The sequence below is a fragment of the Daldinia childiae genome, assembly GCF_008694065.1.
Source record: "Daldinia childiae strain JS-1345 chromosome Unknown Scaffold2, whole genome shotgun sequence".
NCBI lineage: Eukaryota > Fungi > Ascomycota > Sordariomycetes > Xylariales > Hypoxylaceae > Daldinia > Daldinia childiae.
This window is the reverse complement of record NW_022984643.1, coordinates 2,418,064-2,442,789: the sequence shown is the minus strand read 5'-3', so window position 1 is coordinate 2,442,789 and position 24,726 is coordinate 2,418,064. Positions and strand designations below refer to the sequence as shown.

General features: G+C 47.5%; 8 protein-coding genes across 8 annotated transcripts; 3 read left to right on the top strand and 5 right to left on the bottom strand.

The window, feature by feature from the left end:
• Positions 1-1,164: 1,164 nt before the first annotated feature.
• Positions 1,165-3,083, top strand: GL218_01568 (5-aminolevulinate synthase, mitochondrial; the record flags this gene model as incomplete). The annotated part of the gene is made up of 2 exons (XM_033578042.1): positions 1,165-1,507; positions 1,564-3,083. The coding sequence occupies 2 exons, from the start codon at positions 1,165-1,167 to the stop codon at positions 3,081-3,083; spliced, it is 1,863 nt and encodes a 620-aa protein (XP_033438301.1).
• Positions 3,084-4,192: 1,109 nt separating this feature from the next.
• GL218_01567 (putative glycoside hydrolase family 30 protein) lies at positions 4,193-5,993 on the top strand (the record flags this gene model as incomplete). Its single annotated transcript, XM_033578041.1, has 4 exons — positions 4,193-4,657; positions 4,717-4,859; positions 4,930-5,174; positions 5,383-5,993. 4 exons carry the CDS (start codon positions 4,193-4,195, stop codon positions 5,991-5,993), a joined length of 1,464 nt encoding a protein of 487 aa, XP_033438300.1.
• A 341-nt stretch (positions 5,994-6,334) lies between these two features.
• On the bottom strand, positions 6,335-7,198 carry GL218_01566 (Isochorismatase domain-containing protein 2, mitochondrial; the record flags this gene model as incomplete). Its single annotated transcript, XM_033578040.1, has 3 exons — positions 6,335-6,711; positions 6,845-7,002; positions 7,170-7,198. The coding sequence occupies 3 exons, from the start codon at positions 7,196-7,198 to the stop codon at positions 6,335-6,337; spliced, it is 564 nt and encodes a 187-aa protein (XP_033438299.1).
• An 821-nt stretch (positions 7,199-8,019) lies between these two features.
• GL218_01565 (putative thiamine biosynthetic bifunctional enzyme) lies at positions 8,020-9,797 on the bottom strand (the record flags this gene model as incomplete). Its single annotated transcript, XM_033578039.1, has 4 exons — positions 8,020-8,575; positions 8,642-9,235; positions 9,285-9,420; positions 9,512-9,797. 4 exons carry the CDS (start codon positions 9,795-9,797, stop codon positions 8,020-8,022), a joined length of 1,572 nt encoding a protein of 523 aa, XP_033438298.1.
• A 497-nt stretch (positions 9,798-10,294) lies between these two features.
• Positions 10,295-12,240, bottom strand: GL218_01564 (uncharacterized protein; the record flags this gene model as incomplete). Its single annotated transcript, XM_033578038.1, has 2 exons — positions 10,295-11,985; positions 12,048-12,240. 2 exons carry the CDS (start codon positions 12,238-12,240, stop codon positions 10,295-10,297), a joined length of 1,884 nt encoding a protein of 627 aa, XP_033438297.1.
• Positions 12,241-13,794: 1,554 nt separating this feature from the next.
• On the bottom strand, positions 13,795-14,782 carry GL218_01563 (Isoamyl acetate-hydrolyzing esterase 1 like protein; the record flags this gene model as incomplete). Its single annotated transcript, XM_033578037.1, has 4 exons — positions 13,795-14,331; positions 14,425-14,549; positions 14,606-14,702; positions 14,777-14,782. The coding sequence occupies 4 exons, from the start codon at positions 14,780-14,782 to the stop codon at positions 13,795-13,797; spliced, it is 765 nt and encodes a 254-aa protein (XP_033439427.1).
• A 1,175-nt stretch (positions 14,783-15,957) lies between these two features.
• GL218_01562 (U3 small nucleolar RNA-associated protein 10) lies at positions 15,958-21,461 on the top strand (the record flags this gene model as incomplete). The annotated part of the gene is made up of 3 exons (XM_033578036.1): positions 15,958-16,334; positions 16,386-20,502; positions 20,559-21,461. 3 exons carry the CDS (start codon positions 15,958-15,960, stop codon positions 21,459-21,461), a joined length of 5,397 nt encoding a protein of 1,798 aa, XP_033438296.1.
• Positions 21,462-22,239: 778 nt separating this feature from the next.
• GL218_01561 (uncharacterized protein) lies at positions 22,240-24,670 on the bottom strand (the record flags this gene model as incomplete). Its single annotated transcript, XM_033578035.1, has 4 exons — positions 22,240-23,404; positions 23,459-24,206; positions 24,269-24,346; positions 24,421-24,670. The coding sequence occupies 4 exons, from the start codon at positions 24,668-24,670 to the stop codon at positions 22,240-22,242; spliced, it is 2,241 nt and encodes a 746-aa protein (XP_033438295.1).
• Between the last annotated feature and the right edge of the window lie 56 nt (positions 24,671-24,726).

Sequence of the window (24,726 nt, the reverse complement as noted above, 5' to 3'; positions counted from 1 at the left end):
TCCGGTCCACTTGGCTATGGAATGTATTTGGTATTGCAATTAGTAACAGATTCAAAAATTATGCTGCTTATGCTTAAGTCGGACTCTATGATTTGCGCAAACCATCGCGATGTTGACTTCTGTAGGCTACAGCATCTCAAAAACATTTCCTGATGGGGACTATCGGCGTAGAATATCGGCGTAGAACACCGGCGTTAAGCAATATGACCTATAGTTCACTAACTGACGCGGGATACACCGCTAATATACATCGGACTCTTACATCGGATTTTCGCATCCGTCCTCGACGGCATCCAAGCCGTAGGGCTAGTAACATATAGGACTCTAATAACGTACGATGCCTCGCAGGTCGAGCTAGGTGTTTGCGTTTTGTGGTACAGCACGTGGAGGTTCCCTTTTAGGTAAGAAATAGTGGTTTTGGCCAATGGGAAAAGCCACGTAGGCGGGGCGAATGCAGGACACCGAGGTTCCGAGGGGAAGAGTATAGACAGACTGGAAAGCATGGAGGTCCACTACTTGAATTACTTGAATTAGGTGCTTTAGGTACTTTAGGTAAGTAATGCACAGTAAGCCTTAGGTATCACCCCAACTATATCCATACGATCAATCCAATACAATTATACACCCAAACACCTTACTTACCTAAAGTTAAATGTATGTAAGATTCAGCTAGCTTCTAACTTAGAGCAAAGAACCGCCACTGACATAAAAAAAGGATCATCCCGTCCCCCGCCGTTCGTGCATACAGCAGGCATTAATAAAACCCTGTATCTCGTATGTTACTAGTGTAGTCTCGTATGTTTGGTCCTTTTCTGCGCGGGTTTTATCCCCGATTTTACCTTTTACCTAAGAGACTTAATTAGGTATGTATAGATCTAAGCCGCTTATTCTGTCCTGCATATTTAGATGGTTTAACTCCCAATCATATTTTGCTTATCAGTCATCAATTCCGAATTTGTTCCCAATTTGGTGGGTCGCCGAGTCTCCGGAAATACTCTGTTACAGAATTGCATACGACGGAGAATCTAAAACCTTCCATAAGGACGTACATAAATCAAAACTTCTTTCCCCAAACTAAACAAACTTTCCAATTGACATAAGTGTTCCACATCAAATCAATTGGTTACAACTCTTTCTTTTTTTGGACCTGTTGTGATCGTCACCATGGACGCTGTACTTCGTCAATCGAAGGCTATGTGCCCCTTCTTGAAGAAGGCTTCTCCCGCCACTCTTCGTGCTTTATCAACTTCTACTCGCCCTCAAGCTTCTCAATGCGGCGGTACTATCTCCAAGTTGCAGTTGCTTGGTCAGCGCTGCCCTGTTATGGGCAAGGCGCTTGCTATTCAATCTGCTCGAGTTAGTAAGACTTCGATAGCCGGTGCCGCCACCGTGGGCGGAATTCGCAATTACTCCAGTCAGACAAAGCCGGGGAGAGCCAAGATTCACACCAGCCGCTCGCACGAAGCAAGACCTTTGGACTCCCCCGTGTTTAATGCGCGCGAATCAGGTATATATGCGCTACTATATTTAAATCAAAGTCGAATACTTACAATTTGGTTTTAGTCCAGTTCCCTCCGTCCGTCCATGCCAATCGCAAAGCTAATGCGACAACTCCGCTGAGCAAATCATCGAGCTCAGATGGTAAATTCGATTACAATGGCTTTTACGATGCAGAACTCGACAAGAAGCACAAGGACAAGTCATACCGCTATTTCAATAATATCAATCGCCTGGCTAAGGAGTTCCCCCAGGCTCACGGGGCTACTAAGGAAGATCGGGTGACGGTGTGGTGTTCCAATGATTACTTAGGCATGGGCCGCAACTCCCGAGTCCTGCAGCAAATGCACGAGACTCTCGAAGAGTATGGTGCTGGTGCAGGAGGAACCAGGAATATCTCGGGCCATAACAAACACGCAGTCGAACTCGAGGGAACTCTTGCTAAGCTGCACGCCAAAGAGGCCGCGCTCGTATTTAGCTCCTGCTATGTTGCTAACGATGCGACGCTCGCAACCCTTGGAAGCAAGCTGCCCGAATGTGTTATTTTGTCCGACAGTCTAAATCATGCGTCGATGATCCAGGGGATTCGCCATTCGGGGACTAAAAAGATGGTCTTCAAGCATAACGATTTGGAAGACCTTGAGGCTAAGTTAGCTTCTCTACCGCTCCATGTTCCTAAAATTATTGCTTTCGAGTCAGTCTACAGCATGTGTGGCTCGATTGGACCAATTGAAGGCATCTGCGATCTGGCTGATAAATACGGAGCTATCACATTTCTCGATGAAGTCCATGCTGTCGGCATGTATGGCCCGAAGGGTGCCGGTGTTGCCGAACACTTAGATTACGAGGCCCACAAACAAGGCAGACCCGAGGGGACTGTTATGGATCGCATAGACATCATAACCGGTACTCTTGGCAAGGCATACGGATGTGTTGGTGGATACATCGCCGGAAGTGCGAAACTTGTGGATATGATTCGATCTTTGGCGCCTGGTTTCATTTTCACGACATCTCTTCCACCGGCTACTATGGCTGGTGCTACGGCCGCTATTGAATACCAGATCGACCACAATAACGACAGACGACTCCAACAACTACACACTCGTGCTGTTAAAGAGGCGTTGGATGCCAAGGATATCCCTGTCATACCAAATCCCTCACATATCGTTCCGCTTCTAGTTGGAAATGCCGAGCTTGCGAAACAAGCATCGGATATGCTATTAAACGATTACCAGATTTATGTGCAATCTATCAACTACCCGACTGTACCCGTAGGTCAAGAACGTTTGAGAATTACCCCGACTCCAGGCCATACGAAGAAGTATCGTGATGAGCTAGTTGCTGCGGTTGATGAAATCTGGACCAAGCTTGGTATTAAGCGAACTTCCGAATGGGCGGCTGAAGGTGGCTTCATTGGTGTTGGTGAAGCCGGTGTCAACGCACCCGAACCTCTCTGGACTGATGAGCAGCTCGGAATCGATCAACAAATCGCCAAAGAAATCAAGGAATCGAAGCCAGCTAATGGTTTCATGGAAACTCTGCTCGAACGCGAGAACCTGGCTACGGGCGTGAGCGCTACCGCCTAATTGCATTCTAGTCTCAGTGTAGACAGATATTCATCCGCAAAAGGGGAGCTCACCGGACCTAAACCACGTTCTTTCGGGCGTAGCGGAAGAATTGATAGTGTGTGCGATACTAAAATTTTGATCTGATTCGAACATAGCCCGTACTATTAAGACTATCGTCTTAAGTAAAGTACCGAGGCCAACCATATAGCTGAACCCAACAGTATTTACAGAACAATACAATCAGCGCCATTTCGCCAGTCGAATGGATAACGCTCATTGAACTTCACATTACTTTAATCTTTGTATAATCTCTGTATACGTGATATTTATTACTTGCTTTAATGTGGTGAATCTATGAAGAAATCTTCGATCTTGGTTAGTATGAATAAGGTAGTTAAGGAAAATCGAGAGTAGAAAGGGGTCTGCTCCATTAGTCTTATTTACGAACTTAACATTAATACTATTAACCCCCCTATATACTTCAAACTAACCCCTCCATTAGGACGAGTTTAAGACGACCCCTGGCTTCCTATCGCTGCCACAGAAAATGGCAACGTAAGACTCAACATAAAATTGGATAATATCTGGCAAGCTGGCAATGGGCAACCTTTGCACCACGCCGAGCATACTAGGATAATTTTAGACTTGACTCGTTCTTTGAAGGCTAGAACCAGCTGCCTGCGCGGAGAGAACGACCAGTGGCTAAATAGACACGTAACTCGGTGCAGAGGATCTCACCTCGACTATTTACCCGTTCTTGGCTTAAGCATCGTTAATCTGAGTAGTCTCACGTACCCCACAGTCAAGACGCGGAGGTCACATCTCACGGAGCTTAACACAACGACCACCTGGTTTTCGAGCATAATCGGCTGCTTCTCCACGTGCTTGAAGTGCCAGATGGTAACCTATGGTACATGGATGCTACCGTTAGAATACAACAGCGATCTAGAACGAGGTATAGCAATTACTATGGGGTTACCGGCAAATATGGAGCATACCGGTCACTGTCTTGTTTGGGAGTATCCCATGGAGTAGTTCTAATGATAAAAACGGGGATATTTCAGGGTGAACTTTGTAAACTGTAGACTTCTCAGAGTAATCACGATAATTGCTTCAACGTAGCGACTATGAGGTTAACAGATCTAATCGTCGCCTCCGGCACCCTGCCATTCGCATCGGCAGCACCGGCGTGGTTGAGCCGTCGTCAGTCGGGATCGACAATCACTGTCGACCTGTCGAAGACATACCAGACCATCGACGGGTTCGGCTGCTCCTTTGCCTTCCAGCGAGCAAACCTGATCACGAATATGTCGGACAAGACTAAGCAGAGGGCGCTCCTAGATTTGCTCTTCAACACAACCTCGGGAGCAGGTTTGTCTATCATCCGCAATGGCATCGGCTCTAGTCCGGACAGCAGTTCCGACCATATGAACACGTTCGCGCCAAAGGACCCAGGCGGGCCAACTGCCGCGCCTCAGTATCAGTGGGACGGCAAGGACTCGGGCCAGCTGTGGTTAAGTCAGGAGGCGTACAACACGTACGGAGTGCGCCAGATCTACGGCGATGCTTGGAGTGCCCCGGGATATATGAAGGTACCTATTCTTCTAGTACTTCGAAATGAATAAAACTAATTACTGAAAACTCGCGGTAGTCGAACGGTAACGAAGCTAATGGCGGCACTCTATGCGGTGTCTCCGGAACTAACTGCCGGAGCGGTGACTGGAGACAGGCGTATGCTGACTACCTCGTCCAATACGTCAAGTACTATGCCGAAGCTGGCGTTCCCGTTACTCGGTGAGTTGACAACTATTTCCTAACAAAAGCTTACACTCCCTGTACCGGTAACTAAACAAATTGTTCCTAGGATCGGCTTCCTCAACGAGCCTGAGTTCACGACAAGCTACGCATCGATGAATTCCAACGGCGCGCAAGCGGCCGACTTTATCAAGGTCCTACACGCCTCGCTCGAAGCAGCGAACTTGACCTCGCAAGTCGGCATTGGGTGTTGCGAATCGGAGGGTTGGGGCAACCAAGTGAATATGGTTAATGCCATCAAGTCTGCCGGCGCGGAAGACCTGCTCGCTACGATTACTTCGCATACTTATACTGGTGGGCCGAATGGTCCGATGAATTCACGGTACGTAGCGATATTCTTCAAGCAAGATCTATTGAACAGAAGCTAACATATTCATAGTATGATACAACCCCCCCCCCCCCTTTTCCTACCCAGATCCATCCCCCTTACTCTTATCCTCTTCTTGGACAACACATAACCAAGCCCCTACCCTATTTACCCACAATACTAACACACCAACAGGCGTCCCCGTCTGGCTCTCCGAACAATGCGACCTGCAAGGACAATGGACGACGTCCTGGTACAGCTACGGCGGCGCAGGCGAGGGCCTAACCTGGGCCAACAACATCTACAACGCGCTGGTCAACTACAACATCTCGGGGTACATATACTGGGAAGGCGTGCAGTGGCCCTCGCCCAACACCAACGAGAAGATGATCCGCGTCGACCAGCAGGCGCCCTACAACTACGAAGTCGCCAAGCGTCTGTGGGCCTTCGCCAACTGGTCACGCTTCGTGCGGCCCGGCGCTATCCGCGTCGCGAGCAGCGGCGGCTCGGGCGTCAAGAGCGCTGCTTTCAAGAATGTCGACGGGAGCATTGCTGTCGTTGTCATTAGCACCGGTGGTTCGGCGAGCAATGTGAGCATTAAGCTTAACGGGGCTAATGCCACGGAGGCTACGGGTTGGGTTACGGATCAGACGCACGATTGCGCGCAGATCAATGTGACTGTTGCTAGCGGCTCTATTACTGGTAGTGTTGCCGCCCGCTCTATTACTACTTTCCATATCCCGGCACCGCCTGCTCCCCCGGCTGCCAGGAGCGAGGAGAGTCTGGGTGGTTGGCGGTTTGCGTGAGAGTTGAGTTTGTGGTTACTTCACTGGAGATTTTATAAAAGTTTGTGTTAAATAGTTCTATACTTACTTGGCTTACGAATAAAATGTCCGTTATGAGTCCTTATAAGTTTCTATGACTTTCTTATCAGCCTTGCCCAAAACATGAGACAATATCGAGGGTACTTTCATGTGCGTTAAGGCGTCATAGCAATACTAATATCACGACCTTATACCCGTAAGTCCAAGTATCTCATACCCGAGACTAAAACAAGGGTAATGCATATATCTCGTATTTACCACTTGAACAAAGCCAATCCCCCAAAAATCATACTAATCACTCACACCACAACTTCCCCATCCATCTACAAGTTACTCATCAACCCCTTCAGCACCTCCTTCATCCCCGGCCCCGTCTCCTTCACCAACTTCGCCACCTCCCTGAATTCAGGGATCCCCGCATCCCCCATGCACTCGTAGAGCCAGCTTTCACTAGTCGTCACCACCGCCCCCGCAGCTCGCAGCCGTGCAAACGCCACCCGTGCGTCCATCTGGTTGCAGCTGCTGACGCCGTCCGCCAGCACGTATACCTTGTGCCCGCGTTCGAGCAAGTCGAGAGCGGTCTGCGTGACGCAGATATGTGTCTCGATGCCTACGATGGCGACCTCGCTAGGTAGGGGCCCATTGGTTCCCGTTGGGTCTGCGTGCGGGAAGCGAGATGCTACTTCCGGGGCGCGCAGCACTGTAGCGGTAAGTGTTAAGGGTCTATAGGAATCTAGAGGTTTGCGACATGGCCCTGGGGTGATGATGCCTTCACTACTGGCTGAGGAGCCTCCGGGCTTGGAAAAGGGGAAGAGGATCTTAGTAATACTTACTACTAAAGGCCGTCTTATCTGCGTCAACTGCAGCGCCCGCCGTCAACTCCTGAAGCTCAGAGACGGTAGGCCCGAGCTTTGCGCCATTCTGCGTCGTCACGATGACGGGTATACGGAGGATCTGGGCTGCGCGCAGGACTTTCTGCGTCGTCTGGAGACTGGTGGGTTTTTGTTAGTAACGCTCAAGCTGCAGTTAAGGAGTCTTCATTGACAGGTATCTTCGGGTATAACATAGAGGCGAGGCTTAGGATTGTAGTGATAGATATAATATGCATTACGTTAATAATAGCAATAATGATGGGTTCTATACATCAAGTCAAACGACCAGATTGCGGAGCGAAACTTCTCCTGCATGTCACAGACGCTGTACGGTATCCTCAGTCAGCTTCTTGATATCTCATAGACAAGAGGAAAACAGCTTCCGCCGCCGAACCGAACTTACAAGACCACCGGTTGTTCTGTAAACTATTAGTCCCATTATCACCTCTGAATCTCCTTTGGCTCCAAGAACCAATAATTGCAAACTCACGAAAACGTCTCTGCGGCTGATCCGCCATAGTGGAAAACCTAGTATATTTCTGACCGGCCTGGGACGTATAATAGTGTAGAGGCGAGAATACGATCGGCTGTCGCCGTAGTCCTTTAGTAACTGTAAATCTAGATGCTCTCGTGAAATTCATCAAAGCCCGGTTTGCCTCCACCATATCGCGCCGGTAAACAAAGTGAGTGCGCTAATGGAATATAGTGTTTGACTAGGTTAGTTATCCGAATAAAGAATCCCGAGCTTGGAGCGAATGAATCTAGGGATTATACATTTAATAAGTAACAATGCCGAATGCGGGGCAGGAACGGGAACGGGATCGAGCGGGGATGGGGAATGGTATAGCTTATCGATACTCGAATTACTTCTATGTGTAACCTTGGGTACTTATAATCATAGCCCCTTATATTATTCCATCATGTATTTCGTGGTAGTTTTGTCTAGGTTGATGTCGAGCCTATATACTCTTATAGACCCAAGTTCTTAAGCCTGTATAACTAGCTAATATAAGATAAAAACCAACCATCAAAAGATGAATTACTCCAAAAGGAGAGATTGTTATATAATCCTGCTATATAACCTACCATCTATGTATCTAATCCTATATCCATTATACCAAAGTAAAATTAGATACTCAAGATACCACCGTAACCTTAGCCCTCTTCAACCACTCCACATTCCCCTTAACCGTAGCTTTCCTCACGTTATACAACTCATCAATAAACGCCGGGACGAACGTGCCCGGACCCTTGACATCGGGCCTCTCCGCTGCTAGCTCCGCCGCGATGCCGTAGTGCAATATCGCGGTTATAGTCGCGGCAAGCTTGTCGTTAGGGTGCGCTGCGACTGCAGCTGAGATGGCTGTGCCTAAGCAGCACCCTGTGCCCGTCACCATTCCTAGGTACTCGTGGCCGTTTCCAACTGCGAACACTGACCCCCCGGCCGTCACCAGATCCGTCTTCCCGGTCATTACAACGACATGTCTGCGGAGCCGAGCTAGTTCCTTAATCGCGGACCCTAGCTCCTGGAGGTTCTGGTTGCCAGGGCCACTGTCTACACCTCGTTGTTGAACGTTGGATCCCCCGGGAACACAAGACAGGACCTCCGATTGGTTGCCCTTGAGGACGTCAACGTAGCCACCACCAAGAATAGTCTTGACAGCCGATCGTCTTATAGCGGTTGCGCCGGCACTATACACATTTGTTAAGTTACTAACTGTATGTAAAGACTCAAAAGTATAGCATGTTGAGACTTACCCCACAGGATCATACACGACGGGCTGTCCTGCATCATTGTATGCTTTGAGAGCTTTCAAATAATTCGTCAACCCATCCGGCGTAACCGTGCCCATATTAATAACCAGCGCACCCCCCAGCTTTGCCAAATCCCTAGCCTCCTCGCCGTAGTTCGCCATGATAGGGCTGGCGCCAACACTTAGCGCAACATTGGCAGCGAAGTTCTGGACGACTAGATTGGTCATATTATGGGAGAGCGGTTTCTTGCTGTGGATGGCTTTAATAATAGACGGTACAAGAACAAGCAGCTCCTGGGGCGATCTCGTCTGCTGGCCTGTAGTCACGCCGAACTTTGCGAATGCAGGCGGTGATTTGACTAGCTGGAGGAGTTCTCTTGAGGCTGTCTCCGGGTCTCGGGCTGCCATAATGGCGCTCACAACTGCAACGCCGTCAAGCGACTTCCCCTTTCCGGAGCTCTGCCATACTACACGTGATACATTGGATGCATTGATGCCGCCAATGCATACCGTCTTTACGGACCAGTTCTCGGCTGCGATCCTAAGTAGAATTTCCTGGAGGCCTTCCACTCCGATAATGCTCTTTGTATTTTCTTTTCTATAATATTATTAGTTAAATACATCTTGATGATCTTAAGGTTTCTTACGTAGATGTTGCGAACACAGTCCCAATCCCCAAATAATCAGCGCCTCCTTTAGCCGCAGATTCTACTTCAGCAATGTTGCTCACGGTAACGCCAATAATAGCGTCTTCTCCTAGGATCTTTCTAGCTATCGGTAGATCTATATCGATATTTCAGTCAGTCAATTTACGAAGGTGTTACGTCATCGGAATATGAGTTTAGGGAACCCATTTTTGGGAAGACCATCTTACCAAGATCATCCTGTCCGATATGCACGCCCTCGCAACCGATCGCAAGCGCAACATCTATGCGATCGTTGATAAGTAGCGGAATATTGTACTTCTTAGTGATCTGGTGTAGCTTTCGGCCCGTTGATACCAGTACACCTGTATCACTAGTTTTGTCCCTGTATTGAACACATGTGACGCCACCCTTTAGAGCGGCTTCAACTACTTCGCATATATTCGCATCGCCAAGAATAGCGGACGTCGAGTCTGTCACCAGATATAACGAGTAATCGACCTCGTGCTTCGGCATTTTCTAACATGTAAGAAGTTAGTGAGAAGCTGCCTAGGGACGACGAGGCCTTTTGTGATAATTTACACACCAATTGTGTAATCATCCGTCTATAACGTTAATATGATATTAGGTATTAAGATATGTAACTAGCGGGATTGATCTTCAACTTAGGTATTCCACATTTGCACATGTCACTCACTTCTCATCAATATACCCTTAGGTATCTGATAGGCAGGTCTGGGCCGAACTAATGCACCCGAACCCAAGTACGTGAAGCTCATGAGCCACCAGTTGTTAGTCCTTCTAGTTAGGGTTAATTTACGTATACCATGACTGATGTCATTTACCTAGCTATTTGGCATTTCTTTTTATTCTTTTCTTAATCATATCTATCTACGACCAAGTAGAACTACTGGAATCATAGCAGAGAGCATTAACACACGAGCTCAGCAAACCATCATCAAGCATTACTCCGTTATCTCATAGAGCTCACTTCTGTTCAAGTCTGCTGCTCTTTACTCAGCTGCTGCAGTCGGCGTTCTGGGCTTGCCCGACGAGCTCATCCACGAAAAAGCTGATGCGCTACCAATAGGGTTTGTAGAAGTACGCGGCGTTCCCGATGCGCTTCGAGCCTCACGCGTAGTTGTGTTCGCTTTCGGTTCCACGCTACTAGACACCGCTCGCTTCGATTCCCATCGGATACTAGTACTGCTATTGCTGACACTATCTGCCCCAACATGGCTCTTACGTCTAGGTTCGGCGCTACTTTTGGGCGTCGAAGCTGGTTCGTAAGACGTCCCCGTTCGTGCCGAGGATGATGCCGCTGACTTTGTCGACTTCAGAACTTTCATACTCCGAACTCCACGCCCAGCAGGTTGATATCCACTCAACGGGGAAGCATCCTTTTGTTCGTTGCCATTCAGAGCAGGTCCGTGGCGCCACGAATTCCAGATGCTCCCTGCCGCTGAGGATCGCCGCTGATGGTCTCCTGGTGCATCATTCGGCTGAACTTGGGGCTCCTTCGTACCTGACTCCGAGCTACTCATCTCCTTGTAGTGCCTCTCACTTTCACCGCCGCTCTCTGATATGCTACTTGCCCCAGTAGTTGCAGCCTGCTGGCTTGCTAGTTCTGAAGATGGCGATGCAAGTGCTCGGGCGTCATCCTCGCCGTGCATCTCTCTCGTCTGAGCTCTGTCAGATTCCGTGGCCGTAGTTGCCTGTGACTTGGCTTCTCCCAAGACAAATGGACGCGCTGTGGCGTTCAACTTCGGTTTCTCGGGGAAGATGGCCATCGTACGAATATGCTTGAAGATGCCATTATCTTCGGGGCGGACGAAGGGTACAGACAGTTTCTCACGTTCGCTACTGTACAGTGTCATACGGTTCTGCGAGAACAGAATATCAGCACAATGCTCTCTCAGTGCCTCGCTACCAATAAAGGTGCGGATAGTCTTTTTGGCTTCGATATTGTCGGGCAGATCTACCCCTGCTACTTCGAACGTGCACGTCAAACTCGGTATCTGCGGAGCTGGACTCATTCCTCGAGAATTCGGTTGCGACACGGTTGCCTCTGTCAAGTACACGGGTAAACGGATTCGGTGAACACCATCCAGATCGCGATGAATATCACGTGTCAAATCCAATTCTTTGATCAAAGAAAATTCGACAACCGACTTCTGCGACCCGGTGCACACGACTGCGTAGAGTAGAGTATCGTGTGCAAAATTAGGAGCCAGCCAGCATCGGATAATTGAGGGCACGGAACCCAACACAAACAGGCTCGGCGGTGGCTCTGGAATTCCAATCGGAGAATCGTCATCTTGACCGGCGGGTGTAAACGTAGTGTCTATACCTAAGCTACTTCCGCGTCCGGAGGCAATAGAATGATGAGAGTGGACCGAATGGACCGAATGGCCGGCAGAGCTATGCCTGCCATCCGACTTGTGAGACAGAGAACGTTCCATCATGTTATGGTTGCCAAGGCCGCTGCCGGGTCTGATTGGACCGAAGTCGCCTGAATGACGACCGTTTTGCGCCCAACTCGAACCCTGGAGAGCACTCTCATCGAAGCGAACACTATTCGCTCTAGAAGCCGCGCCGCGCCTTGCCGGTTCATCTTCAGTATCCAAGTGCAAACTTCCCAGAAGACTCTGGCCCTGCTCCTCAAAATCGTCAAAAATTTCGTTTGGAGGCATTTGAAGTGGCCCTAAAAAGCTGTTAGAATCTATAGTAGCTATTATATCCGTGATAAACACGAGAAGAACGAACCATGCTGTGGCGTACCGCTTAGAGCGCTGGGAAACGGCGAATTCCAAACAGATTTGAGCGCGGCATCGTTAGCTTGGTGCTTCTCCAACCGAGAAATTCGTTCAGCATGGTTATTCTGTATCATCTGCATCTGCTTGACGTCCATTTGGACACTGTAGAATTCGTCACGGGAAACCGGGAAACGCGGATCCATGCCAACCCAAATTATTAACGTCACAATGTGCGTAAGCAAGACTGTTAACAAGATAACCGGATTTAACTAAATTCAGTGGGAGGAGAGGCTCGATCTGCCTAGGGGGGCTTTGATAGAGACCGGAAACAACGGGATCAAAAGGTCGACTTCTAAGGAACTTGGATGGCCGACTCGTATCATCAAATTGTGATGATGTGCCAAATTGTAGCCCATCGACTTCATGTATAGTTCTATAAAAGGTGCTCTGCGGCGCAATCGACTCCCCGTTCGAATTGATGCGACCTCTATCCTTAGTATGTGAAAGACGGAGTCCACCACCACCTCCTCATCGCAGAGGACCGAATGGTCACTTTGCGAGTTACTGTGTAGGGCAATATTACTATGTTCTAGTCTTAGTATATGTTGATATTTAATGGTAGGAGGTTGTTCAAGGTCGAAACACGAGGGCTTCCGGCGGAGATATGGAACGGACGACGCGGTAAGGCGGTGTTAATTTGCAGTATCGATCAAGCGACCTTATCGTTAGAGAAGCTGCTCGAGAATATTTTGCGGTCGAGAAGGACGAGACAATTCTCGTAGCACCAAAGACGAGGTCGGCGTAGCAACGATATATTACAATCACAAACTTAGATTACATGCCAATCGAACTCTTTGTAGATGGCGGACGACGTCTGGTTCGTCTAATCGGTGGTGGCGACGGGGTTTCGCAGGTGATCTACGGACGTAGGATTTTTAAGTAATCGAAGGCGAAGTCAGGTAGAGCGACTGAGGAAAAAGGAAACAGTTCAATCGATGTCCTAAGTTTCAGGATGGCACACGAGATGGATATATTGGGCGGGATAACAAGATGGAGTATCAAAGCGAGTTAGCTACCTTGTAAAATGTGGTGCAAGGCAAAAAAGAAAAAAAAGGAATTAAAATTATCGAAGAAGGAGGGAACTTCTGAGAACAGGGCGGTTGCTAAAATTGAGGTTATGGAGTTTTTGAATGATGACTGCTTGTAGATTATGGATTCTCATAAAAATGGATGGCGGTTCAGAGTAGCAGTGGCAGTTCACGTTCGCAGGCACTTACCCACCATTGGATTTCCTTAGCGCGCATCAACTTTCTAGTCTGCTAGTACGTACCACAAAAACCACAAAACCATATTTAGTAGGTACTTTTGTACCTAAGTTACCTAAGATTAGGTACCTAACTATAGGTATCTATTTCCTAATGCACTGGCCAAGCGGCTGCTGACTGGGTTGATGCTGACATCAGGTACCCTACCTGCCTACCAAGTCAGGAACCCTACAGTAAAATCTCCGAATAACAACTTCAATTCCCCTAATGCAATAATAAGCATGTAATGTATGTCTTGCATGTTTTACGGTTTTCAGCCTTTTACAACTACATATGTAGATAATCATCACTTGCACAAGCTTCATGTAGGAAAGTCGCATTCGAGCAATCTAGGCTATTATTTTCAAGAAACCCCAAGGGCTTCTACGGTACATACATGTAGGTATGTATGTATGTATGTATGTATGTCATATCTACATTATGTATGAACAATTACAACGTCCCAGGGTTGAGCACACGCCAATCTGGAAAAACTCCCTGCTTCTCTGGAAATGGTCCGATATGTGGCTTGACAAGATCAAATAAGACACTGTAAGCATCTCCGCTCATATGTAATCCATCTGGCAAAAGTTGTTCCAAGGCACCTCTTTTACCTCCAGGATATCCTAAGGGAGACCCGCCCGCATCGAAATCCGCTGTTAAGGAGGTAGCTTTATCCAGGATAGCTTTCTGGAGGTCGATAAGCACCACCCCAGGAATTTCCGCCGCCACCTTTCTGGCCGTCTCAGAGTAAGCTGCGCTAACGGCCGCTTGCCGCGTTGCCTGCGGATGTCCGAGGGCCAGATCAAGCTCGGTAATTCGGATTTCGTCAATAGGAGGGGGCGTAACAAGCAGGATCTTAGGGTTGTGGGCTTGAATATATTCGTGAGTGATTATCTTAGTCAAGTTCTCCTTATATTGATCCATTGGAACACCCTGAGTATTGGTCGGAATATCGATGCACGCATCATTCGCACCTAGCAAGACTAGCTGTAATATGCAATCATCAGGCTCTGCAAGCATAAATACGCCAGGCGCACAACGAACGAGAACTCAGGCAGACAAGCGAATATTGTCACTTACAAGGTACTCCATCCTCGGATTTGAGGGTGACGGCGGCAAGAATATCTGCGGAAGCAATTGCAAGGCATTCTTGGTATTGTAACCAGAGAATCCTCTGTTGATCACGTCTAGGTGTCGCATACACTCTATGAACGGTTCAGAAATAAGCACGATGAGCTTGCCTGAGAATGTGTTGACATACGACTTTGTAGAGCACCTTGGAACGAGAAGCCACCTTGAACTTCGCTAGCGCCCTGGAAGAGCGAATCCCCGAAAAGGACCACTTGGTTATATGGTTTCTATCCCGTACATTAGATTCCGAAGTATGAACCTGATAGTAAGTAAGAGAGGGAGAGTATGTCGTGACACTCACAGCCATGGTCTCAACTGAGTACTTAGAAGAATGTAAGTTTCTCAATACTAGTAGCAAGGTTGAGATTGAAACTAGCCACGCCCACAAACTGCCTAGGTACCGGACAAAACTCAAGCTAAAATAGTGGACAGAGTGATGAGGGGAGCGTCGGTCGGCTACCCGTAACGCATGCATAGGTAGGTAGATAGATAGGTACGGCCCGATCACTGCGGGAGTATTTCCACCGAAGGCGTTAGAACTAGAACGTACCCGCCAATCAGGGGTTAGGAATAATGATCTCTTCTCGATTTCCGCCGTATAATATATCCCCTCGGAGCCGTAACTGTTTAACCATGAAGAGTTTACATTTATTCTAATACCAACATACTTTATATTCAGGTTTCGTTAATGCCCAACACTGCCAATGTTCCACTGTGGTTCCATTTGCAATATATTCATCAGGAGCCTTTCATGAAGTTCGCTCCTTTTGTTAACACGTAAAGGTTATAGTGTCGAGTTTAGGTTAGATCCTCGCCAACACATTGATACTTAATAATACCAATCCGGATGTCTACATGATATTTACGGGTCTAACTAAGCTACATCATCTCGTCGTATTAGAATAAGTTAGACGAAACTTCCGAAAGAAGATCGTATCATAAAAAGCAATGGTAAGAACAACAATATAGATAACAGCTAATAAGAAGACTGCCGCTTCTATACTTGATAGGGAGTGATCACAACATACATTATCTCGACGCAATATTACAGCACTGAAAAAATATAGCCTAAACCCTCATACATAATGACGTTACCAAGGCTCGTCATTAGAAGGAAGCGAAAGCCACCTACATCTCTTCAGCAGGGAAGTACATATAATTTTTCTATAGGATAGGTACATAGGTACATAGTCTTGTAAGTTGTTGGCGCTTAATTCGGAAATTGTAAGACATTAGAAGTTGGTAAAAGTGGAACTCATATTATCTATATTATTTGATTCGTTAAACCTCTTATCGGCCAACGCCTTTACTTAGGAAACTTTACTCCCCGCTAAAATTTTGGGAGAAAAAGTTCAATTGCAAATCACGAAAAAGTCTCCCGGCAGATAATTGAACGCGCGCCTGTTAGCCACGGAAACCCCCAAATCTCGAGGCCAGGATTTTTCTGATGGAAATAATTGCGCTGCCAGTACGAATATTAAGATGACGACAGCATTGGCTGCGCAACTCGCGCAGATCGCTGCAAATTCGAAGTCGACACTTGATATCAAGGCGCAAAAAGCTGCACATTCGAAGTCGTTGATATTCGAGCCGCGAGTTGCCGCATCACAAAATTTCCAAACATTATATAGTATCTGCTACCAAGGATATGAAGAGCTATGTCAACTAGACTCACGATTTGTGCCCTTTGGCACTACTATATTCAGCGAGCAAAGCCAAAATGAGGACCGGACTCAGATGACTGCTGCCGAGAACGCAGAGCTTGACAAGAAGATAGACTCATTCCTTCACTTAGCTGGCGCGCGAATAAGGCTCATGCCAACTATCAAGGCCGTAGAATGGCTTATTAGGAGGTTCAGGTAGGCGTGCAAAGTATGTACTACTGAGACCGAGTTTTAACATTGCGATAGGATTCACGAATATAACACGGCCATGCTCATTTCGACATTTCTACCGTACCATACTATCCCAGCCTTTGTAACTCTCCTATCTATCCTCCCTAGTACGATACCGCAAGTGTACAAGTTCTTAGATCCCTACGTTCGATCTTTGACCCAGCCGCCGAGATCTGTTCTCGTTCATCAGGCTACACACCATCCCGACTTCCTTACTGCGCTTTCGACATACACCTTAGATGCATGCAGGGCTCAACAACACTATCCTGCTCTAATATCATTCTGGGGTGGTATTATGACCGAAGCAGTGAATGGAATGCTAGACAGAATGCGATCCGGTCGCCGCAGTATCCAACGAAGCAACGATCAGACTCTCTTACACCAGATTGGTCCAACTCTTGGCGACGCGTTAGTAATGCACAAGGTCCCTAGTCTGCAAATAGCTTGCTATATGGTGATCTCCGTTTTTGTGGCAAAGGGTGACCTCGACGATGCTGCTATCAGTGCCTTAATGGACCAGCTCGTTGCTGGATGGACTACCGAGTCCCTCCGTCCTGGTCTTGTCTGTCTCTCAATCCTTGCCCAGTACCGTTCTGCAAAGCAAATGTCAGGAAAAGTAACAAGAGCATTACTTAAAATCACAAACCTGTCTAGCCTCCTTACTGAGATTGGCAGAGAACACAGCATTGGGAAATTAGCAAATGGACTCTGTCTAGCTTTGGTTGAGAGGGCTCACAAGAAAGGTGACATAAAGGGTCTATCAGTAGTCGAGTCACTGCTCTTGAGCTCCACTCTTAACGACCAACAGAGAGCAGTCGTTTTCAAGAGTTTATTATTAGCAGCCCATAAAGTCGAGGACGGCGTTGATACGCAAGGAGAGGTGCGAAAGGCTCTCGCATCTATAATCATCAAACTTTCTCAATTAGAGACGGACTCCGGGAAGATCTTCATTAAAGCGATCAATGAGACGGAAATCGACGTGGATGCGCTAGAATTGAGGCTTGGTACCAATCTCCAAGCGAGACGACTTGCGATCGAGCCTCAACAAGATGTTGCAATGTCGGATAATGAAATATCAACACCCGCGCCCATCGAAGACTTCAAATCTGCCCTTCAGCGAGTGGGCAACTTATCTGTCTCATCATCGGATTCGTGTCTACGAGATAATACTTTTAATGTTTTTACTGATTTATGTTCTGTTTTCCTTTCCGGTCTTACAGAGCCAAATAACCTCAAAGCTTTCGAGGAATTGGCACCTATACAGCATAAATTAGCAAACGAAACTCCCTTTTTCTTCACATTCCTTATGCGAATCTGGTGCGGGCCATATCCCGTCTTAGCTCGTGTCGCAGCTTTAGATATGGCAAAACTACGCCTAAAGAGCAGCGATTGCAATAGCATAGATTTCCAGGCTCTCCTGCCATATACCCTGGCGGGATTAAATGACCCGTCGAAAAGGGTGCGACGCGCTGCCGCAGATCTAGTTACCGTGCTAGAGATTTTATTCCAGGAGCTAGTTAAATATGAGAACTACACAAGCTGGGCTAACAATCATCTGTATGATAATGCTGACGCGTCGGTTTGGACGACAGTAGACATTTGTCACAAACTACTACGGAATGCCATTACTCCTAGCCTTGAGGAATGCGTATTAAGTGCTGATTACATTATCGAGGTTCTACAGAGCGTATTGAATAGTAGCTCGAAAACTTCGACTGATGAAAATAAGGATAAGAAGAGCCATCTTTCTCATGGAACGCGACGTTCTGTGCTAACTTTCCTCGCTTCCCACACGATTCACACGCCACTAATGACTCTCAAGATCCGCCTTCTCGCGTCTCTAAACCAAGTTAAGGGCGTATCGGGTACTACCCGTACCCAATTACTTCTACCACTCCTCAAATGGTGGTCTTCCTTGTCTTCCGAAGATGCTACACGTATCTGCTCTCAGGACGGTGTCGGAGAGTCAGCTTTTGATCAAAGCTGTGTCGAAATTGTGCTTCCAAACGATAAAGATGGCTTAGAATTCTTGTTAGATGTTGTGGGGTCTCAGCAACTACTAACTAGACTAAACCTCCTCCACGTTATTTTCTCGCGCATCCAGAATTCATGGTCCTCTATGAAAACGGAAGCGAGGCATATGGTTGCCAAGCGTATGCTTGAATTATCACAAAACGATTCGTCTAGTGATAGTGTAGTCTCCAGTGAAGCTGCCAATCTTCTAAGGAATGTCGATCTCACGACCGATATCCTCCTGTTCTTCCTAGAGTCTTTGCAGCCAGCAGCAAAGATGGCTACTGAGCCCCCATCGGGCAAGCGGAGGAGAACCAGTTCCTCGGAAACCCACCGGGGACTGGGTACGCAACCAACCCCAGAGTTGAGCGCGGTGCTCAGGCAAGTGACCTTTGTGTTACAGCTTGTCGAGGGGTCTGAGCCTGAAAAGCACCCAGAACTACTCAATGCTCTTTTCAACGCCCTGTCGGAACTGCAACATTTCAGAGTACTTGTCGGTTCAGAACTTGGGTATCTTCAGAATCTAATTCTTCGGAGTTTATTGGCCATGGTCCCTGCGTACAAGAACGACAAGTCGTTGAAGATCGATAGCACGGGTGGACACGGTGATTTACTTGTCAATTGCATTCAGAAATCATCGAGCCCATCAGTGCAAAATACTGCACTCCTACTTGTCGCACGCTTAGCAAATGTCGCTCCAGACTTGGTACTTAATAGTGTGATGCCGATCTTCACACATATGGGAGGCTCGGTACTCCGCCAGAGCGATGATTACTCTGCTCATGTGATCAACCAGACAGTCAAGGAGGTTGTGCCACCACTTATCCAATCACTCCGTAAAGGAAAGATCAGTCCGCTGGCAGGTGCCTCTGAGCTTCTACTCAGTTTTGCGACCGCATATGAACATATACCATCTCATCGAAGACTTGGACTATTCGTATCCCTTGTAGAGACTCTCGGCGCTGAAGAATTCCTATTTGCGCTCTTGGCTATGCTTACGAACATGTATGGTACTACCGACCAGGTGTTATCATTTGCTACAGAAGTCTTCAACTACTTCCCAGTCGAAGTCCAGCTCCAATCTTTGATAAAACTACTCAACCTTATTGGGGACATATTCCAGCCGAGACCTAATCTCTCTGCCGTCCTTCTTGGTACGAGTGAACAAGGCGACCGAGATCCCCTCAAAATTGGGTTTCGCCAGCTTGGTCTTGTTCCACATCTTTTATCTAGCAGGAAGCTTACCACGCAAATCGCTAAGCTTACTGAACGGGATGATATGGAGGCTTCTAAAGTCCGCGAGCTCTATTCGACTCTACTGGAAGACCTTTTAGTTTTGGCGGACTCATTAAAGCAGCAGAAGAACCTATATAGCCGCTGCGGCGAGGCACTTTCGAAGCTTCTAAACCTCCTTTCTATTGGAGAATTTATCAAAGCCGTTGAAACACTTCTGGATCGGCCCGATACTGTTTTACGCCGGAAAGTCCTCCGGGCTGTCGAGGTTCGAATTGACGAGGAGAGCCAAGGGGATGCTAACTCTCGGGCGGCTTTGCTCGCATTCCTACCTCACCTAACAGCCATCATTAGAGTATCTGATGATATGGCTTACAAGCACATAGCGGTAGGCTGTGTAGACAAGATCTCAGAGAAGTACGGAAAGAAGGATCCAGAAGCTGTTACCGCAGCTGCCTCGACAATTGCCAGCGACCAATGTTTAGGTCAAGATGATGACAAACTCCGTGTCATGGCTTTACTCTGCCTGGCTTCTCTAGTCGATGTTCTTCAGGATGGTATTGTACCCGTCTTACCATCCGCCATCCCGAAAGCTCTCTCGTATATAACAGAAAGCATCAAAACCGAAGTACCCGGAGACGCACTTCACAATGCTAGCTACGCATTCATAGCAGCATTGGCACAACATCTCCCCTATATGCTCTCTGGTGCTTACCTAGGGCAACTTTTGGCAGTTTCTAGCAAATCTGCCAGTGCTAACCTAGGTAATGAAGCCAATGATGCTAGGCTTCAATGTTTGCGATTACTTGCTACACAGGTTGACGCTAAGATACTTTTTTCCGCCCTAGAACAAAATTGGGTCACCACGAAGGATTCTGGTTCCGCTGTAAGTCGATATATCAAGTCAAATTATGGTCATCGTAAAGCTAACAGTAATTACAGGCTACACGAGAATATATTAACATTCTCGGAGTTGCAATTGACAAGCATTCAAAGGCAGATATCTCCAAGAATGCCGGTTCCCTTTCAAGTATATTCTTCAGTGCCTTCGACCTACGTAGATTAGAACTATCCAAGACCGAGGTTAGCGAGGATTTCTTGCGGCAAATGCCTCGCATCGAAGAAGCCACCAACGATGTTGCGCTGAAGATGATATACAAACTTAACGATGCAGCCTTCCGGCCTATCTTCTCACAGCTAATGGACTGGTCTATTTCACTACCAAAGAAGGATACTACAGGCAGAAGCCTCCGTCTGTTGAGTGTCTATGGGTTCCTCTTATCCTTCTTCGGCAGCCTGAAATCTATTGTTACCAGCTACGCATCCTATATCATTGACAGCGCCGTCGATGTTCTCCGCACCGCAAGCCTGAAGAAAGCAGAGGAACGTGATTTATGGAAGAGAGTGCTACACACCCTCGCCAAATCTTTCCAGCATGATCAGGATGACTTTTGGCAAGCCCCAGCACACTTTAACGCAATAGCGCCTTCTCTAGTCACTCAGTTCGCCCATGCTTCTTCTATCAACTTAGTAGAGGACCTTATCCCGGCCATTGTCGAACTTGCTGCCGCTGCCGATTCCCAAGAACATCAAAAGGAGCTGAATAGTGCTCTACTAAAACACTTACGCTCAGAGCAGACGTCGATTCGTCTTGCAGCTGTCAAATGTGAACAGGCTCTCACAAATAGGTTGGGCGAGGAGTGGCTATCTATGTTACCGGAGATGCTCCCTTACATTAGTGAACTGCAAGATGATGACGACGATGATGTGGAGCGTGAGACACATCGCTGGATCGTGGGCATCGAAGGGGTTCTAGGAGAGAGTTTAGATGCTATGTTACAGTAAAAAGTGTAAATCTAAATCATGTTTAAATCAAATTAGTTGTAGTAATATTGCCTGTCTCTCCAGTGCGGAGTCTACGGTGACAAAGAGGCTACAATAAGAACCTATCTTTGCCTCACTGAGAAAGCCTACTGTACCCAAGTCCAACACACTTGATAGGAAGAGCTTCACTCCCAACCTTGATGATTACTGTGAAATTATGTTAATGCGAATGGTAACTAAGAACCTTGATAGCTTTCTACGGGGAATGTTAAGTTATCCATTCAGTGTTGTTCAATTTGAATTACATACAAGTTCACGACGAGCAAAAGATTTAATGAGAGAGAATTTCGTATTACGAAAGTGCTAATGTACAAATGAGCAGGGGGTATTCATGGCATTGCCTGCCTTTTCCTAACCTGCTAGCAACAAAGTTCCGTCCGGTCCATCCTGGTTTTTTTTTTACACCTGAAAATAGAAACCCCCAAGGGGGAAAAACGCAGCACATTAAATCAAATCATCAGACTACTTAATGTCAGTTGTGATGAGAAAAACCGAGAAAAATGAAAAACAAAAAGAAATCAGAATCCTGTTGTACTGTTCCTCCTCAAGTTGGATATGCCATTCCGTGCTTATATGACAAAAATGTCATTTGTATCCGTGTGTTGGAGTTGATGGGGCTGGAAAATCCCCCGTGGCATATGCAAAGGCTCACTAGACAGTGGAGTGTAGTGTGCGTCGCATAGCATCTTGTGAACATAGGATTGTATCAGCCAAAAATTGTGCAAAGTACCGCCTGTCCTCAGATCGACATGATAATGGCCACCGCGGTGGACAGCATCACAATGCAGGTCAGTGTGTCAACGCTGTTTTCCTGGTCCCAGGGTCGCAGGTTGGAGCCAGCCTTGGAGTTGGCACCACTGGTCTCAATGGCGGAAGAGGTGGGACGAGGGGGAGTAGTGTGGCCTGAAATGGTGAAGTTCAAAGGAACAACTCCATCTGGGGAGGCGGGGCCAAGAGGGATGTTCTCGGGCACCGAGGTGTTAGAGTTGGAGGTGCCATTGCCTGTACCGTTGACTGCAAAGGGGTGAAATGTGACGATGGCAGATGTAGATGCAGTGGGATAAGATTGAGTGCTGATATCCATCACCGAGTGCGGGTGCAGACTGTAAGTGGTGATCATGGTGCTGATCAGAGTGCTCACAACAAAGCCGGAATCATCAGTAGTAGAGGAGGAGGAAACCTTAGGGACCGCAGTGACATGAGGCACAGAAGTAGTGTTGCTTGAGACAACAGACGACGAGTGGGCAGCAGAAACAGTCGAGTTGGGACTGGCAGTCACGATAACAGTGTGAGTGCAAGGAGTGGAACTGGAAGAAGTGCTGGTAGCCTTAACACCATATGTGCTAGTAGTGTTCGAACCAATCGAGACAGTCTGAGTAGTGTTCAGAGAGATTGTCGAAGTCGATGTAGAAGTCATCGTCGACGTCATCATAGTCAGGTTCTGGGAGCTCTCGTAGGTATAGGGAACAGCAGAAGGCACGACATAAGAAGTGCTGCTCTCAGTAGTACTGGCCACAGTGCTGGTAGAGGTGGAACTGGTAGAGATAGTGCTAGTAGAGGCAGTTTCGGTCGAGGTCGAGTTGGCATACACAGTCGAGAAGATGACAACGGTCGTAGTCTCAGTCTCCTTTGCACCGCAAGTTCCAGCCGACGAGGTAGGAATGCCTGTTACAGAACCAATCTGAGTGACAGTAGTGTCCTGGGATAGATGAATAGTAATAGTGCCAAGGACAGTCTCTGAAACACTGGTAGTCTTCTCAAGAGTAACAATAGGAGTCACAGTCTCGGTCTCAGTGCTGGTGTATGTCTCAGAAGAGCTTGAAGATAACTGAGAGACTGGGGTAGCCACAGCCTGAGTGCTTGACTTGAGTGCTCCTGAGGTGCTTGTAAACATAGCATCGGTACTGTAAGTGCATGTTAGTTTCAATCTTCATAGAGGAGAAAATAATGTTACATACCCAGCAGTTGTAGTCACAGTAGAAGAAATTTCCTTAGAGGCAGAATAAGTCTTAGAGGCTTCCAGGGTGCAGTTGTCAGAAGTCCAGGTCTCAGTGACCGTCTGGTAGACAGTAGGACGGGTGCTGGTAGTGTTATGAACACCAACCGAGATGTCCGATTCAGAACAAGAGGAAGAACTAGAGGCAGAACCAGAGATGTTCATGGCAGCGGTAGCTCCAGTGGTCAAGACTGGAATGGGAATAACGGTCACAGTGACATCAGAAACTGAAGTAGCAGTGAATAATCCAGTGCCAGTGCCAATGCCAGTGCCAGTGCCTGCATACTGAGACGAAGACGTGCTGTTACCAAAGTACCAGCTAGTAGGTCGACCAGTGACCTCGGACAGTGTCGTCTTGGTAGGGTAAGAGTGCTCAGACTCAGAACCTGTAAAGGTGACTGTGGCATTGGGAATACCGCTGGACATACTAACAGTTGCAGTTACCGAAAGAGCAGTACTGTTCACAAGCTGGGTGGCATTTGTACCAACCGAAGAAGAAACAGTGGTAGGTGCCTCAACAGTAACAGGGACAATGACGTGAGAGTGGGACAGAGTGGTGAGGTAATCGGTCGCAGTGGCGTTCATGTCACCAGGGGCAGACATGAAGGGAGTCACCGTGAGGCCGGGGTACTCTCCGTAGCCAGTGACCTCTCGTCGAGACTTCTCAGACTGATGGATGCTCTTGAGACGGCCGACGACAAACAGGTTGACTAAGAAATAGTTAGCAATGAACAAGCGTCGCATGATGACTATGTCTCATCTATGTACGTACAAAGGGACCATCCAAGCAAGAGGATCAAATTTGCAAGCAAAAGGCCGCGGCATAGGCGAATCAAGAACTTCATAGAGCCTAGTGAACGTCAGTTAGTTATATCATAATAATAAGCGGACAGAGTGACAGTCTTAAGAATACTTAGCACTTACTGCTACGATGATAGACAGCCTCGGGATTCTGAGCCACGTAGCCCATGTCTGCGAAGCGGACAGTCTGATAGCCCTGGAATCGAGGTCCCCGATGGAGCTGGGGGGCAATAGGCTGTCGGGGCTCGGGAGGAGAAGTGGAAGAATTCCAACCGAGATACTCACGCCAAGTCTTGGTAGAAGTACCAAGAGAACCAGGCTGCTCCTGGAGGGCCACGCCGGGCGCGATGTTCTGTTCCTTCTCAGAACTCATCTTGACACTGTTAAGTTCTATAGTTATAATAACTAGTTAGTGAATAGTCTTAGTCT